General features: G+C 41.5%; 1 protein-coding gene across 2 annotated transcripts; it reads left to right on the plus strand.

The window, feature by feature from the left end:
* The first annotated feature begins 411 nt into the window (after window positions 1–411).
* Window positions 412–5,325, plus strand: LOC147610631 (uncharacterized). Of its 2 annotated transcripts, none has more exons than XM_086786133.1 (2): window positions 412–2,401; window positions 3,102–5,325. In XM_086786133.1, exon 1 carries the CDS (start codon window positions 557–559, stop codon window positions 2,399–2,401), a length of 1,845 nt encoding a protein of 614 aa, XP_086642259.1. In that variant the 5' UTR covers window positions 412–556; the 3' UTR covers window positions 3,102–5,325. The 2 variants fall into 2 exon arrangements, with proteins under 2 accessions (XP_086642259.1, XP_086642260.1); XM_086786134.1 differs by having other exon boundaries at window positions 3,106–5,325.
* Window positions 5,326–12,297: the final 6,972 nt, after the last annotated feature.

Below are 12,297 nucleotides of genomic sequence, written 5' to 3' on the forward strand. Positions count from 1 at the left end.
ACACATGCATACATACATGCACACATACATGCAAACGTGCACACATGCATATACAAGCACACACCACACACACATACACACACACACACACTCACACTCACATACGCTTGTACATATGCATAAATGCATACACATACGCACACTTATGTACATACACACATATGCATACAAGCAAAAACTTTATGCTGCAGCAACGTGCGGGTCAGCTCCTTTCGATTCTGTATGTAAAGGAGATTGGAGTCTCTTTTGACACGTGTCATCAAAGAACGGGTGGACAGAGAGCGGGGGGAAGGTTGAAGAGAGAGAGAGAGAGAGAGAACCACGTCACAGACTAGTGAGAGCCGACTTGTATATATATAGAGAGAGAGAAAGACCTTATCTACTGATGCCGTCCATATTTTTTTTCATATGAATTTTTGTTAAAACCCTTTGCTCTTTTTTTGCGGGGAAGTATCTAGAGATACAGGCTACGCTTAAAGCCCTAAATGTGGGTTTGTATGCCTTGGTTGAAGATAGAGAAGGCTTCTACCTCGGTGTTCGGTTAGTGCACCCAGCCATGGCCGCAGCAGCAGGTTCTTCTGCGAGTAGGTGCGCTTCATCTCCGCTGGTTCCGGCCCAGCGCTCTTCTTCAGGGAAGGGCCGCACCGCTCTAGTATGCAGGGCTTCCATGCCAGGTCTCGCCCTTGCGGGCCGGAGACTCTCCATAGAGGCGGTCCCCCTTTGCCCTGCGAGGTTCATCAGCGTGCTCTCTGTTGCGTCTCGGAGAGAGGTGAGGAGAAACGCCATTTTGGCTCTGGATCCGGACTTCTACAAGATACCTTATGTGGAAGGGATTCCGGTGGGCAAGAGGCTCAAGCTATGGAACTTGCCTCCCAATTGCGACCGCGAGGAGTTTCTGGAGTGGTTCAGCGGCCTGGACGGCGTCTCAGTGGAGTCTGTGGAGTTCACAGACGACCCGGAGCTGAACGCGCAGGGTATTGGCGGATTCATTGAGTTCGGCACCAAGCAGGAGGCTTGCATGGCCATTGTGAGGCGGGATGGGCACAAGTTCAAGGGGCGCTGCATCAGAATGGACTTCGTTGAGAAGCGGCCCCATGAGAGAGAGATCGGTGGCAGGCGAAACCGACCCAGCTACCGCAGCAGCAGCTCCACTTCCAGCAGGCTCGTCTCAGATTTCCAGCCTCGGGGCAGCTATGGTACCCGCACTGGTACCTCTGGCTCGGGCTATGGCACCACTTCTACAACTGGTTCGGGCTATGGCACAGCTGCTGCTGCCCCTGGCTCATCCTATGGCAGCACTAGTGCTAGTGCGTCAAGCTACAGTACCCCCCAATCTCCCCAAAGCCCTGCCACAACCGGCACGGTACCAACCTATGGCAGTACCCAATCTGCACCCAGCTATGGAAGTACTACAAGCTCTAGCAACACTCAGGCAGCACCTATTTATGGTGGTACCCAATCTGCATCAAGCTATGGGAGCACTCCTAGTTCTGGCGTCTCTCAGTCAGCACCAAGCTATGGAAGCAGCCGATCCACCCCAAGTTACGGTAGCACACAGTCTACCCCAAGCTATGGCAGCACACAGTCTACCTCGAACTATGGCAGCACACAAACTACCCCAAGCTATGGCAGCACACAGTCTACCCCCATCTATGACAGCAGCACACAATCTGACCCAAGTTATGGAAGCAACCAATCTCCCCCCAGTTATGGAAGCACACAATCTGCCCCTAGCTATAACACTACAGCAGAGCATGGCAGCACACAATCAGCTTCAGGCTATTCGAGGATGCAGTCTGCACCGAGCTATAGTAGTTCCGTGCAGTCTGCACCGAGTGATGATAGCACGCAGCCAGCTCCAAGCTATGGCAGGCAATCTGCCTCAGGCTACGGTGATAACACTCAGCCCCCTCAAAACTATGGTGGCACCCAATCAACTCAAAGCTATGGAAACACCGAATATCCTCCAAGGTATGGCAGCACAAGTTCACCTCCAAGCTACAGCAGCCCCAGCTACGGGAGAACCGAACCTCCCCCCAGTTACGGCAATACAAGTTATGGCAGATCAGAATATCCCCCAAGATATGGCAGCCCTGAACCCCGCCCAACTTATGGTGGGAACCCAGGTTATGGATCCCCTCGCCCCTCGAGTGCGAATAGAATCTTTGTAGGCAACTTGCCATGGTCTACTGATGATATGGGCCTTCAGCAGCTGTTTAATGAGTTTGGTACTGTGCTGGAAGCTAGGGTTATGCGAGATCGTGACAGTGGAAGGTCTAGAGGTTTTGGATTTGTTTCAATGTCGACGGCTGATGAAATGCAAGCTGCCATTGATGCCCTAGATGGCCGCCAAGTTGAGGGACGCCCTTTGAAAGTGAATGAGGCAGCATCCCGGTTCTAGGTGAGGAAAGTTATGCTTCATGTCCTACTCTATAGGAGCTATTTCTCAGATCTTTTTTTGTACTTCTAGCAATGTCACCAGAGGAGACCTGTCAAGGCCAGAGCATTGTGGTTGTAAAAATGGCAGCAGAATATGAGGAATGCTTGTTTTGTGCTTTCTGTTTAAAATTGCTGCAAAAGAGTGTTTTGTCATAATAATACACCAAACAAGTTTGTGGATTCCACTGTGGATCTTCATTTTGGCATGTGTTTTGACTTTTTAAGACAGGATCCTTGGCCACCCATAGAGCTTGGATTGTGACACTTTCCTGCGGTAGTCTTGACCTTTCCCTATGGTGGGGGATTATATCTGGGGACCCCTAACACTGTGGTCTGCTATGTTCTTTTTAAGGATGTAGTGTGTGTCTCTAATCTGCGCACATTTAGGGGTAAAGAGGAGACTTGTGTTGGCGAGGGTATAATTTAGGTGTGTTATTGATAATTCAAACATTCTTTGGGTTTCAGTGCGCAGGATGTGGCAATTGTGTGGCTCTGTATGACCTCTTATCATAGCATATGCTAGCTCTTTTTCTTTGTATCTGTTGTATGTGGTTTCACTCTTGATGCATGAGGCATAGCTGCCTCATATCTGATTGTAAGATTGACCTTTGGGAGTAGTTCTTCTAGCCTATCTTACATAATGAACCCTTTTTGTGGATTAGACAGGTTGAGCAGATTAACAGCACAGACTAGTTCTGATGTGCTGACTGGTACAGATTTGTGCTTTCAACTGGCCACTCAAGTACCGTTTAACTATCAAACTGGCTGATCAATGTGGGCTGCGTCCAGTATGGCCCCTTCTACCAGCACCCACCACTGCAGTGTCCCAACAGGTTCAGCTCTGAAGGCAAGTATCTTTACCTACCAAGCAGGACCAGTACTGATGAGGAGTTTATGTACTGTGTTCTATCAGCCTTTTGCAGTATATAACTTTCTACTTGGATTTGAGTACTTATCACATTTTTTTAACTTGTGTGCTTATTTCCTTCTAATCTTCCAGCCTGCTAGTTTTTCTCTTTCCAGCTGCTAGGGAAGCTTTGCAAGGCAGCCATGGGTCAGAAGGTGATTGCATATGTGTGCTCATGGGCCGTGAATGTTAAGGTTTTGTATGCATGATGATAGTGGTGAAAACCCCTCTGGGAAGCAGCAGTGATATTGATCTTTAATCGTGTGATAGACAGGGTGGCGAATAGATTGTCCTCGTTTCGATTATTTGTTTCTTCTCTTTGCAGTTACTGCTGCTTGATTGTTGCTTCTCAGCTGCTTCTGATCCGGTTAATGTCAGGTCACTTAGAGATTAGGTTAAGGCCAGTACAACCAGGGAAATTATGTAGCTGCCTTAGTAGCCTGTTGATGATTAAGAAATCAAAACAAGACCACAGTTAGGAATAAGAATGGAGGCTAGCAGGAAACATGTAAAACTATTAGTGCTGTGAAGGTGCTTATAGAGAGAGATGCAGCGGAAGGCTTACTGCTGTTTGATGGTTGCTTCTCAGCTGCTTCTGATACAGGCTTATGCAGAAGACTTACTGCTGCATGATGCAGCGGAAGACTTATTGCTGCTTGATGGTTGCTTCTCAGCTGCTTCTGATACATGCCTTGTAGGCTTAGCCGGTTAATGTCAGATCGCTTAGAGATTATGTAAAGGCCAGTATAACCAGAGAAAGTATATAGCTGTCTTAGTAGCTATATAAATCAAAACAAGATCACAGTTAGGAATAAGAATGGAAGCTAGCAGGGAACTCGAAGAAACATGTAAGGCTATAGTGCTGTATAGAGAGATGCAGGGGAAGACTTACAAAAACACAATCACACAAGTAACCTAACCAAAACCTTGTATTATGTACAGCTAATGGATGTACAACCAAGTTACAGAAGACCCTCGCTAGTTGGCTGGGTGTGATCCGTTTCTTGGCTCTTCTGATTGGGACTCCATAATTGATGAATTGAAAGAATATTATGTCAGGCTCTGGCGGAAGAGGTTCGTCAGTACTCTACTTTCCATGCTCTTGAGATTTGCAATGTGAGTGTTGATGTGAGCTTTACCTGGGTTGTGAGGTAGCCAAATGGGATTGCCACCCTCGTAGTAGCCTTGAGCTACTAATAACTGCTTTTTGCCCACCTTTTGATCCCCATGAAGATATCTTGATAGACTTATGTGGTGGATATACCTTATCTTTTGGAAATGAAGGTTTGGTACCTTCCTTGGCATTTTCTTGTAATGGAGTAGTGACATTTTTGGTTTGGACATGATGAGGCTTGGGTCTTTATGAGAGGGGTTGCTAATGGCGAGGTCACTTGGATGAATTTACCTTTGCTGTAGAGTGATGATCTTCGATATCCTTGTTGATGAATTGAGGTTTTTTTCAAGATGGGCTATTGGATTTACCTTTGCTGCAGAGTGATGATCTTTGGTGTCCTTGTTGATGATGATGTTTTTGTGATAGTAGGCTTTGACTCCTTTGGCAAGGTTGGTCGAAGAGGGGCTGTCGGAGTAGAAGCTTCATCATGAGGTATTGCTGATGTAGAGCCAATGCAGAGGTAGGTCTTTACTATCAATAGCATCACCAGAGAAGTTATTTTCTCAGACAAACGGTCTATTGATGTTGAAGGTTGCAGAGGGTTACCCTTGTCATAGTAAGATTTAAGTTATGTTGTTAGCCTCAACAAAGTATAAGAAGGGACATATTCCAGAGTGGTTGTCAACTATGAGATTGTGAAGTTAGAGGTAGAAGCGTGTTCCTTTGATGATGAGGTTGAGTTGAAGGGATAGAGACTTTGTCAGAAAGGGCTTTCAATGGAGGAGGAAAGGTTTCAAGTTGAACCTTGTAGCCTTTTATGCTCGTTACATAGAAATTTCAATGTTGGATACTCTCTGTCACCAAATGGTATCACCATTTTTGTGTTGTGGATATTCAAGGTGATTGTATTGCTAATGAAGCACAGTTTTGCATTGGTAGCAATAATCCATTCCTATGTCATAACTAAATCTTCAAGGTGATTGTATTGCTAATGAAGCATAGTTTTGCATTGGTTGCAATAATCCATTACCATCCCATAACTAAATCAGACACAAACTTAATCGTGATAAACTTATAATTAACGAACTTAGTTCACATCATGTAGAGTATATGCTCAAAGTGCACCAAAAATGGAATATTCATGTCTTGTGTGAAAGAAATCCACTTAGGATGAGCCTGAGTGTAGGTTGATCTAATAATTTCCATAGTTCAAGGTTTGTGAGGTTATGTTCACACCAAGGATAAAGTTAGGCTTGAATTGAGTTGATATTTCTAAAGGCTTTAAATCCTACATCAAAACTTGGAAATTTCAAATTAGGGTCTAGCTTAGGTGGTGAAGGTTTTATTTCTAGTAGTGACTCCTCTTCTTGTAAGGGCATTATGAAAGTACTCACTGGGGTGTTCGAAGGTGAGAATTTGCATTGATTGTTCAATAAAGTACCGAGAACTATTTATCCAAAAGCCAGCCAAAATGATCTCGTCAAGGTCATCAAGAGTAACTTGGAACTCCCATTCTATGTCAATTCCCTCAATGAGAATAGTGAAATAAACCCATACTTCTAGGTATTACCCACTAGCATCTATCATATCAGTGTGTCTAGGGTTGATTGAGGGTTGTCCAATATATACCCAAGTTTCCTTGGATATGATGTGAGATTGACTTTAAGAATCATAGCTTTTTTTTGCTCAACATTCCTTCCCATAGGAAAATCTAGTCAAACTTTGATAGGCTCCTCAAATGGAATCATGAATCAAAAGATAAGTGCCCATTCAAGCGAATAAGATGGCAAAGCACCTTACGGTAGGTGGTATTTTGTCACGAGTGAAAATGCCTGTGTGAGAGCCCAGTTACTATGTATTCTATGGTTCCCCACCTAAGGGCTTGTACAATACATAATATATCATTCTCTTTATATAATCACAAGGATAGCCCTTTTAAAGAAGACAATTGAGTCTATTTGAAGATCCAAAAGCATAGACTCAAGCAAGTCGGGAAAGTTTTTTCTAAGCTTGGTTCAAAGCAAGATTGTCACTCGAAACATGCAAGCTTTGAACCCTGGAGGGAGGTATTGTACAAAGGTACAAATGAGCATGCATGTGTACGTACACACACACATATATACATTCAACCATAATTACACACATACATGCAATATATTGATACATATATACCATAATTACACACACACATGCTACACACATACATGCAATATATTCATACATATATATATGAATATATCTATCTATATATATAGAAAGAGAGAGAGAGTATATATTGCATGTATGTGTGTAATTATGGTTGGATTATGTGTATGTATGCATGTATGTGTATGTGTGTATGTTTTGTGGAAAAAAGTGCAACGTTTCAAAAGTACCATACATTAGAAACGATATAAAGGACAATTGTAGTTCTCATTGGGGAGGAGAATGCGACCCTTAGACAAGCTGGGAAACCACATGGGTTGCCAAGACAACCCGGAAGCAATACCCAACGCCAGGACAGGCAAGGCAGCAGCAGCAGGTAGGGTAAGCAGGCCGACCAACTCCATGGGGGCCTATAAGCATAGGGATTCTATGAAGGTAATGAAAATGTGTGGATCCCCAAGAAATCCACATCTCATAAACTTGAACAAAGGAGGCATCCTCAAGAACGAAGGCATCATACCCCCTCATTGTAAACTCCATCAAAAATGGTGCCTACATACCTACTCATTGCGCATGGGTATTATGATGGTGACTCCACCATGTGGGTGCCTAAAGCCATCATGGAAAGAACAGCCTTGCCACCGACTTCTATGGTAAGAAGCAGCACGCCCACATATCAAATGGTGAGGTAGCCAAAGCAACAACAAATAGAGTCACAAGAAAGTCATCTCATTAGATGCATCAGCATATGAAGAGCTACTCGTCGAAGCTTCAACTTCAACAATTACCCCTACCATAACAAAGTCAACGAAATGCTTAACGACACAATTTAAACTATTTTCCAACCCACTTTGGGAGTTATTGCAAGAGGTCCTTGAAGCTTAGCAGCAAACATAGGAACCTACAACACACAAACAAAAGCTTGGCACATTCACCGACAATATCCTTCAATGGAAAAGGAAGAGAGTGGGTACTAGCAAGTCAGATAGAAATTTAGAGAATAAAGCATGAAGTAAAGATTCAAGGAAAGAAAAAAAGGTTCAAGAAGGTCCCTAACACCCATGAAAGGCAAGGATGAATAAAGCTAGTAGAGATGTTCATGCATTCCTTAGATAGTCACGTCATGAGTATCTTCATGCAAAAAGGATCATAAATCATGCTTATCTCTTCTCAAAAGTCAAGGGAATAACAAAGGCCACTCAAAAGCATGCTATTCAAAAAAATAGCTAGCATGAAAAACCAATATATTCATACTGTCAAAAACTTAAGTTTTTCACGTCCATAAAATTTGCTCCAACAACAATAAGAATCATTCCTAGACCTTCACAAATGATTAGGTGAACCATAAAATCCCCTCTAAAAAAATGATGTGTGCTTACTTATTTTTTTTAAAAAAATTATACTTTCTTTCATAAAAGTAGCATACCCGCATCCCACAGAGGACATTGAATATTGCATCAAGTGTAGCGCTATTTGTGACAACGTGTACGAAGCACCTGATGGAGTTTCATTATAAGGTGTACCAGAGAGAGCCTACCAACAAGGATATTCCACTTCATTTTGCTCACGGTTACGTAAAGGAGTTCAGTGCAGTTGCTCAAAAGTCTAGGAAGCAAATGACTTTCAATTGGGTATACTTTGCAGAACAAGTTAATGTCGAGTTAAAGGAGAAAGGCTTCTTTGAGAACCACTTGTTGAAATGGGTATCAAAAAATAAAATATCCCTGTAAATTAAGTTGATAAAATGTAATTATATGAATTTTGTGTAACCCTAGGCTCTAAGAAAGTCCACGAAGCTAGCAACTACAAGCTCATAACAACAAATTTCCCCTATACTTGTATGATATCATGTCCCTATGACTTGCTATGTTTTTTCATCGCAATGATTCTCTTCCCTTACGTAATTTCTCTATGAATTTCTATGTTTCTTCCTCATAATGGTGGGTCAAGGTGGGGTGTTACTTTTGCATACATGAATTTATTTTGTTAAATATACCACGTCAGGTCCCTTGATTTGATAAAATGTAATTATATGAATTATGTGTAACCCTAGGCTCTAAGAAAGTCCACGAAGATGGCAACTACAAGCTCATGTAAAAATATATTTCCCCTATATTTGTATGATATCATGTCTCTTTGAATTGCTATGGTTCTTCCTCACAATGGTTCTTTCCCTTACCTAATTTCCTATGAATTGCTATGTTTCTTCCTCATAATGGTTCTCTTCCCTTACATAATGTCTCTAATTAAACTTTTTGCTTACTTCTTCCCTTGGCAGCATAGAAAAAAGCATAGCCATGTGTTAATCATATTTATATAGTCTAACTTGCTAGGTATAGCACTCTTATAATAAGGCCACACTCTAAATTTATCCCATACTTTAGATTTGATATGCTAAAAAGAACACATGGAAATGAAAGTGAAACTTCATGCAACAACACTCCTCTTTATATATACATACTTTAGCTTTGATATGCTAAAAAGAAAAGACTCTTCACGCAACAACACTCCTCCTTATATATGCATGTATATATACATATATACATGCACAAACACTATGCAATAACTCTCTTGTTTATACGTAGTAAAAGGTAAATCTAATAACATCACATGCAATAACTCTCTTCTTTATGTATACCTTGAGAAATGTGATATTGATTTGTTGTATTACTACTGAGAAAAATTGCATTTACTTTGGCTTATTTATCATATCATGGCACTAAGCTATGTAAATGAATCTCTCATCAAGATGAATTTATACATGGTAGAAATCCATTGGGTTGATCATGTCTTCTTCCCGTCTTGTTACATATAGAAACAACTCATGTGATTAACACAAGTTTAAATATAGACATAAATTGCTTTAAAAATAGAGTGACATCCTCTCTCATTAAAAGAATCAAGATGTCCTCAACTTTGATTAAAATTTGAGGCTTTACATCTTCTTATTGGCTCATCTATGAGACATCTACCCCTTTATCTATGGCAACGGAATCACACTAAGGATAGAGCGACTCACTCACAACCTCATATCCCAATATCCTAATGCTTGGCTATTCCATCAACTCCTCTTAGTTCGACTAGGCATAATCCATGAGGTTTTTCCTTTAAAAATGACTTGCACATGGTCTTTTTTTTAACAACGGCCATTTTTAGATTAAAAAACAGCCTGCGCGCATGGAAAAAAACCAACACACATTGCCCATGTGTTTGGACATGGAAAAAAATTAGCTCCAGATGAAGAGATGGATGTTTATCAAGGCCATAAGTCTATATTACTTTTGTAAGCATAACCTAAGATTACAAATGAGTTAAGTGAGTCAATAATCTTTCATGAATTTTAATATAATTATGTAACATGTATGTCATTTATTTAGAATACTCCCACTGTATCCCATGCCCAGTCTACTTCATCGACGACGACACATTATTCATGCCACCTGTGAACCTAGGATGAACCTATGAACCTAGGATGACAACAATGCAAGAGTTTATTTGACGTGAAAAACCAATGGAAACTCATGATCATGAGTAGATAATCTAGAGCTTTTCATGTCCAAAAAAGTTATCCCAAAAGCAATAAAAATCCTACCTAGCATGTTTAACAAATCACTCAAGCCACAATATAACCTCAAAATAAGAAAACTCAAAAGTTCATTTGATGTGAAAAACCAATCAAAGTTTACAACCGTGAGTATCTCAAGTTTTTCACATCCAAACTTAGGTGGTTCATAAGTAGTGTAACACATATAAAGGTCCTCACAATGATCAAGTGCCTCTGAAAATCAAATTAGAAACATGACATTCAAAAAAAAGACATGAAAAACCAATAGATACTCACAACCCCATAAGTATCTCAGGTTTTCACACCCAAAGAAGTGCTTTAATTCTAGAAACTAAGGTGACCACCACAAGTTACAGGGTGTGAGAATGGCCTACATTTAGCAAAAATCACTAAACAACTAATTTTTTTTGACATGAATTTCTCTAGAAAGTCGCACAAATAACCACCTTGGTTTTCCACAGCACACAAAACTTAAAGATTGCATGTTCTACAAACTTCTCATTATCATTTGGGTGGTCTTAGCTACTAACATGCATGATGCAAATGGTCAAAACTGTTGAGATATCGAGCTCAACTAGTGCTACGGGGCAGACATTGATGACCCCCGCCTGGGTGATAGCTTCCGCATCTACACCATTGGCATGGTTGGTTGAGTAGAGAAGAAGAAGATAGAAGAAAATTCATTTGCTTGCTAGGGTTTGAAGCTCTCCCTCTCCCCCACACTCTCTTTATGGTATTAGAGCCTAGCTCGTGTGAGAGCTAAGGAGGCAAGCAAGAGAAGGCAAGAACAAGCAAGGAAAGAAGCGGTACTACACGGGTAAGAGCACCATGATCTCTTTCCCCTTCTTGGTTTAGGTACAAGACCCCCTCAATAGCTCTGGGAGCTACACAGCTCCGATTGAGGAGCTGTCTTCGCAGGAGCGAAGCTACAGTGCATATCTATGCTGATCATAGAAGAAAAGGCTTTAGGTGAGGATTCTTCTTCACAAAGAAAGAACACATCAGAATAGGCCTTCTACTCTAATTCAAGTAGAGGCAGAGACAAAGGTAGAGGCTATGGTCAAAGGCAAGGTGGTGGGCAATAAGGAAATCAAAATTCTGGACAACAACAGTCCAATGATTCACAGCAGCAATCATACACAGGTGGAAGAGACCAGTCTAGAGGCAAGGGGAGCCAAAGAGGCCGAGGTGGTTAGCAAAGAAATCAAAATGTGAATAGCATAGATTGCTATTACTATGGCAAAACAGAACGCATGACAAAGGACTGCTATAAAAAGCAGAATGACATTAAAAGTGGGAAGTTGCAGCAAGGCAACTATGCATCATCTAGCAAACATGGAGGTGATGACAGATGTGAGCAGCTGTTTGTGATGCAGCATATGCTTAGTTCCATAACAAGGGATTTGTCAGGATCTCAAGATATATGGTAGGTGGATTCTGGCGCCTCTAACCACATGACCAGTTATGCTGAGTGGTTTAGAGATATACAAAAAATGAAAAAACCAGGTTATGTAAAAACAGGTGATGATACTACGCATCCCATTGAGCATGTTGGTAAAGTGCCATTGTCTATGCAGGATGGCAGAATGAAGTACTTGGCTTATGTACTTCATGTTCCGAATATTACAAAGAACCTAGTTTTTGTTGGTTGCAAGGGGTAACAGAAATGGCAGGATGTTTACTTTGGATGTGAACATGCTTGAGATAAAGGCATCCATGTTTGCGCATGGAACAGGTGTCATTGCAGATATTGACTTATGGCACAAGCACATTGGTCATATGAATGTACAGCAACTGAAGTCTATGCAGACCCAAAATATTGTTGCAGGTTTGCCAAAGTTTAAGGTTGACCGTATGCATAAGGTATGTGAAGCAGGCCAAACATGCTTTCCCACATGAAAAGCATGTCAGTGCAAGGCCATTGGATGTCATACATTTAGATGTATGGGGACTAACCAAGACTACAACAATTGCAGGTTACAGGTACTATTATGTTACGTTCATTGATGACCACACTAGGAAAGTGTGGGTTTATTTCATGAAGGAGAAAAGTGAGGTGTTTGCTGACTTTCAGAAATTTAAAGCCTTGATCAAGAAGGAAAAAGTAAAATTCCTGAGATCAGATGG

Source organism: Cibotium barometz, chromosome 49 (assembly GCF_041138505.1).
Source record: "Cibotium barometz isolate CiBa-2024 chromosome 49, ASM4113850v1, whole genome shotgun sequence".
Taxonomy (NCBI): Eukaryota; Viridiplantae; Streptophyta; class Polypodiopsida; order Cyatheales; family Cibotiaceae; genus Cibotium; species Cibotium barometz.